Source organism: Drosophila rhopaloa, unplaced genomic scaffold, assembly GCF_018152115.1.
Source record: "Drosophila rhopaloa isolate 14029-0021.01 unplaced genomic scaffold, ASM1815211v1 contig_151, whole genome shotgun sequence".
NCBI classification, from domain to species: Eukaryota; Metazoa; Arthropoda; class Insecta; order Diptera; family Drosophilidae; genus Drosophila; species Drosophila rhopaloa.
In genome coordinates, this window is record NW_025335030.1 from 275,276 (window position 1) to 281,442 (window position 6,167).

At 44.8% G+C, this 6,167-nt stretch overlaps 1 protein-coding gene across 1 annotated transcript; it reads right to left on the bottom strand.

Moving 5' to 3' along the window:
- Positions 1–4,305: 4,305 nt before the first annotated feature.
- LOC123037170 lies at positions 4,306–5,097 on the bottom strand. The gene has a single exon (XM_044456794.1). It carries the CDS (start codon positions 5,095–5,097, stop codon positions 4,306–4,308), a length of 792 nt encoding a protein of 263 aa, XP_044312729.1.
- Positions 5,098–6,167: the final 1,070 nt, after the last annotated feature.

Below are 6,167 nucleotides of genomic sequence, written 5' to 3' on the forward strand. Positions count from 1 at the left end.
AGCGAAATACTATTTTTAAAGGTCTGTGACACATTTCGGCACCTTTGAATAAAGCGCAAAACCCAAACGAAAACTCAGGTGCGCCAAAATGTTTGAAATTTTCGGAAGCAAATGATTTGGCTCTGGGCTGACTGTCCACACGAAAACATTCTCAATGGAACAATTAAACAATTGCCTGACACGATTATTCCGTTCTGCTAAAAGGTGAGCTGAGCACAGCTCAAGGCGAGGCAAAGTTTTCGTCTTGAGGGGAGCTACTTTTGATTTGGCGGTCAATAAAGACACTGTTCAACCTTCAGCTCCAGGCGCTCGGATGGAAGCGTCAGCGAAACCATGTATTTGAATCGGGACTTGCGAATCTGTGTGGACGATACCTTCGCGATACCTTAATTTTGGCAGCGTTGCTTTAATAGTCTCCCACAATGTAACCAACTACATCGGTAGCGACTCGTCCCCATCAAGCTTTCTATGCCATAGTTTCTGCAACAATATCTTTGCCTTTCGCTAGTGAATAAATCGTCAACATAAAAATCATTCTAAATAACCTGTGCGGCTTTTGGATAAGTTGCTTGCGACATCTCTCCTAATCGCCAGAAACAGCACCCTTTCTGGCGCAGTTTCATGTATTACGGTATTTAACTTAAAGATTTTCAGAGACTCTGAAGGATATCGTCTCCATGCCATGAGCTGAAAATTTCGGTCATATTCGTCCACCATTACTTGGCGATACATTTCTTTTATGTCTGCCGCAAGGAAAAACTTATGCAATCTAAACCGAAGCAGTGTCGACTACAGCTCCTTTTGAATGGTTGGGCCTACCATCAAGATGTCATTCAACGATACCTGCGTCGATCTACGACACGATGCATCGAAAACTACTCTCAGGTGCTTTGATCCCATGCCGTGCGCTGCTAGACTCGGGATCTCAAGTCCACATTGTGACTTCCCGACTCGCTTATAAGTTGCAATTGCAAAAAACGAAGTCTACCGTATCAGTTGCTGGTCTTGGAAATGCTCGATTTGACTCTGAAGGAGTTTCCGTTTGCATTAAGTTAAAGTCGCATACCTCTTCACATGCCTATCTGCTCATGTTGATCCAGCGATTACCGACAATCAACCCACGAAAAATCAGCGCCCACGAAATTTGTTCTCCGGAATCCCGCGACGACTCACAAACCTTTGAAAAAAGCATCTGTGGTTAAGTCAGAGACTAACTCTAGGTGTACCGCTTTGGTCTTAGAAGGCTATAATTTTAAAGTGGTTAAACAGCATCGAAAGCCCTTTTGGACGGGTAGCACGATGGCCCTGGACTTGCAGCTGTACGACTTCGAGATCGCGTATTGGAAGGGACAAATAAATTCCAATCACAACAACCTTTGCCAGAAACCCTTAAGGGCATGAAATATACATGGGCAGAATCTTTCGATGGCTGCACTTGGGTCAGAACGACGTGCGACAAGATACGAGCGCAACCACAAAAATATCCGGACTACGTGATGGAAGGCCAATCACCATATAGGCACATCCCTCACTGAGCTGGCAGTGAAGATATCGTGCTATTTAAATTGTGCGTGCTACAAGGATTAAGGAAAACATTGCTACAAGAAAATCATGACTCCTCATCAGCTGGGCATGTCGGAAGTAAAGTAAAGTTCGGGGTTCCGAAGGTAGTGAAAACAGACACGAAGTTTACCAGCCGGCTCTTGAAAAGGTTTCTAAGCGAAACCCAACAGAAAGAGCGAACAGAACGGTAAAGACAATGATAGCTCAGTTTTCAGGGAAGGACCAAAGGAATTGGGACCAGAATTGGCCAGAGATTATGCTAGCAGTGAACTCGAGCATATCTGAGTCAACTGGATACTCACCAGCATTTCTCAATCAAGGCCGGGAGCTCCGGTTGCCAAACGCCTTATATGACAGGGAAACAGTAGGCTCGGGGAGGAACACAGGACTCTAGACTAGAAGACTGCTATGTTGAAGGAGATTTTTGGAGTTGTTCGGTGGAATATGGAAAAGGCCGCCCAGGATCAGGATAGGTATCTACGAATAAGGTAGTGGAAGCCAGTAATACGCGACCTAATATAGGCAAATGAACTGCATTTTTCCAAAGCCGAAGGGATTGAAGCAACAACAAGCGGTCAACCCGGAGGATGATAAAGTATAGCTCTAGCATACGCCAGATTCAAAATAGTGGCAGACCAAAGGACCCCGATGACGGGGCAGAATCATCCATCTATATGCCGCGTAAAATAAGATGTAAAGGATGCACAGTGCGCAGCAACTTCTGACCCTAGCCCAGCCCGTAGCGTCGCTAAAGTATCAGGCTAAATATGTTGGCGGCCGAAGAAAGGGGAGAGACGGCACAGCAGAGCTGCTGGTGCAACTTGCCAGGAAGGGCGCGCGTCTGAAGTACTGGCTTTTTTTTCTGATTGCACGAAATTTGTGTTAAAATTTTAGATTTAGATTTATACCTCGAAAATCGAGATTTTTGACTTTCAAGTGTCTTTAAAAATCGGAAACAATAAAAAAATTAAAACTCTACAGCGTAACTTGTTGAAATTTGTTCTTTTAATAATGACATTTGATTTTTTCAATTCAGATTATTCTGTGATTAGTTACGGGAAGGACCACCGCAAGCAACCTTTTTTTTGAGATGCCGCCGGAGATTTCCTATATCTCACTCAATTTTCAATATTTTTGGATGATAATTTTTACACATATTTTTGTTATCACACGGGAAAACAAAAATGTTACTGAAACTATTAATACGAATAGATACCAATAAGAGAGCTAGTGCCGGTTTGCGTAATTCCTTCGACACTACTTTGGTCGACAGTTCGAAATGTCGATTTACAGGCTAATTAATTTGGATTTTGATCCAGTGTAAAGTGATCTCGGAGTCTGTCCATACGAAAACATTCTCAATGGGACAATTAAACAATTGCCTGACACGATTATTCCGTTCTGCTAAAAGGTGAGCTGCGCACAGCTCAAGGCGAGGCAAAGTTTTTGTCTTGAGGGGAGCTACTTTTGATTTGGCGGTCAATAAGGACACTGTTCAACCTTCAGCTCCAGGCGCTCGGATGGAAGCGTCAGCGACACCATGTATTTGAATCGGGACTTGCGAATCTGTGTGGACGATACTTTCGACCTTAATTTTGGCAGCGTTGCTTTAATAGTCTCCCACAATGTAACCAACTACATCGGTAGCGACTCGTCCCAATCAAGCTTTCTATGCCATAGTTTCTGCAACAATATCTTTGCCTTTCGCTAGTGAATAAATCGTCAACATAAAAATCATTCTAAATAACCTGTGCGGCTTTTGGATAAGTTGCTTGCGACTTCTCTCCTAGCCGCATTAAATACCTAATCGCCAGAAACAGCACCCTTTCTGGCGCAGTTTCGTGTATTACGGTATTTAACTTAAAGATTTTCAGAGACTCTGAAGGATATTGTCTCCATGCTATGAGCTGAAAATTTGGGTCATATTCGTCCACCATTACTTGGCGATACATTTCTTTTATGTCTGCCGCAAGGAAAAACTTATGCAATCTAAACCGAAGCAGTGTCGACTACAGCTCCTTTTGAATGGTTGGGCCTACCATCAAGATGTCATTCAACGATACCTGCGTCGATCTACGACACGATGCATCGAAAACTACTCTCAGGTGCTTGGATCCCATGCCGTGCGCTGCTAGACTCGGGATCTCAGGTCCACATTGTGACTTCCCGACTCGCTTATAAGTTGCAATTGCAAAAAACTACCGTATCAGTTGCTGGTCTTGGAAATGCTCGATTTGACTCTGAAGGAGTTTCCGTTTGCATTAAGTTAAAGTCGCATACCTCTGATTACTTCACATGCCTATCTGCTCTTGTTGATCCTGCGATTACCGACAATCAACCCAGTTTGACCGTTAAGCCCGATGGTTGGAAAAATCCCTCGAATATTCAGTTGGCCGATTCTGAATTCTTTAGATCTCAGCGAGTAGATCTTTTTATTGGCGCAAGCATGTTGTTCCCGAATAAGACAAGGAGTGGACTGCAAATAATCTTTTATTTGGTAGCAAAATCCTCCAAAGTTTTGCTGCTGCCGGTCTTTTCCAATTGCTATTTCAGTGTCTTAGTGCGGGCCTGTTAGTGGCGATACGTGATAAACTTAACGATATTTACATTGTCACTATCGATACATCGATGCGATTTCTTAGCGGGAGTTAACGAAGAATAATTAAACATAATACTTAATCAACTAATAAGAATAGAAATGGCATTAATTCTGAACCATACCGGCCCCCCTGAACGACGCGTTCAGTTAAGAGGGAGAATGGCGATCTTAGTGATAGGGCGCTTGTAGACTCCATTGGCCGTCTTGACAGTCACTACTCGGACCTTAGAATCCTGTCCTGGGTGTACTTCTTGTATGCGTCCAAGTATCCATTTCGAGGGCGGAAGATTAGGCTCCTTGAGAACAACAAGGTTGCCTATTTCGATGTTCGCCGTCTCTTTGTTCCACTTGCCACGTGCCTGTAGAGAACTGAGGTATTCAGTGTGCCATCGCTTCCAGAATCCTTGAACCATGGCCTGAAGCTGATTCCATCGCTGCAGTCTATTCATCTGAGAGTCCAAAAACGAGGGTTCAGGCACCGCAGTGTACGGCTGTCCTACCAAAAAATGGGCTAGAGTTAATGGATCGAGGCTGTGATCGCTGATCGGAGTAAGTGGCCGTGAGTTCAGGATAGCTTCGATTTGGGCAAGAACGGTTGACAGTTCTTCAAAAGTGAGTGCGGCTCCTCCTACGACTCGGCGCAGATGCAGCTTGATTGACCGGACGCCCGACTCCCACAATCCGCCAAAGTGTGGTGCGGACGGGGGTATGAAGTGCCAGTTTATGCCTTCGGATGACAGAAAACCGGCCAATTTTTCATCCTTAGCTCGCTCTTGAGCAAGTTTGCGCATTTCGTCCAATTCCCGTCGGGCTCCATGGAAAGTGGTTCCATTGTCGGAATACAAATCGGATGGTGTTTTGCGACGGGCACAAAAACGTTTGAACGCAGCAATAAATGCCTGCGTTGTGAGATCGCTTACGACTTCTATGTGCATAGCTTTTGAGGCCAGGCACACAAATATGGCAAACCAGGCTTTGCCTATGCGGGGAGTACGACCTTTGGTTTCCTTGATTGAGATGGGTCCGCGTAGTCCAGACCAGTGTGCCGGAAACAAGGATTTTGTTGTACGCGTGGAAGGGGTAAATCCGCCAGGATTTGCTGACTTGTGACACGCCGAGTCATAAAGCAGGACTTACAGCGAAAGACTTCCTTGCGTATTATGTTCCGGGCTCCCATTATCCAGTATTGCTGGCGAACTTGATGAAAAGTGGCGTCTACTCCAGGATGCAAATTAGCCTTGTGAACATAGCGCACAATCAGCAAGGCCAGCGGTGATTCCTTGGCGACGATGATCGGATGTTTTGCGTTGAATGATAACTCCGATCGGTCAATACGTCCTCCGATGCGCAGTAGTCTGGAAGCATCCAAGAACGGCGTTTGTTTCCGCAATTTTGATTTTCTGGGCAGTCTTTGATCTTTTCCGACTGCGTCGTATTCTTTTGGAAAAGCCGTAAGTTGCATGTGCTTCAATAGCTTCTCTCGGGCGTATTGCAAGTCTTTAGCTGTTAGGTATCCGCTGTGAGGTTCAATCTGGAATGGTAAGCTATTAGTATGATTGGCTATCCCTTTGGGGCGTATGCGTTGGATAAATCGAAAAACATAGCTGACAACGCGCAGTAGTTGATTCCAAGAAGAAAGTTTATGGATTAAACTGTCGATAATATCCGGATGTGAATCCGCTTTTAGAGTAAGGTTTAGTTCCTTGGATCTTTCTTCGCAAAGTACAGCTGGGTGCAGCTGCATGTTTTGTTTTTTGGTGGCGGTCGGCCAACGTGACTCCGACTCCACTATCCAGCTTGGACCCTTTCACCATTTCTGTTATACACGGTCGTGTTCTCGTCGAGGTGGAGCGCACAGCCAGTGGAGAACGATTTCAGAATCCGTCCAACAAAAGGTAGCGGTAATTGGAATCGACAAAGACGACTTTATAAGAGTTAGCAATTTACTTAGTAAATGAGCAGCGGTGAGTTCCAATCTCGGTATAGAAATTGTTTTTATTGGAGC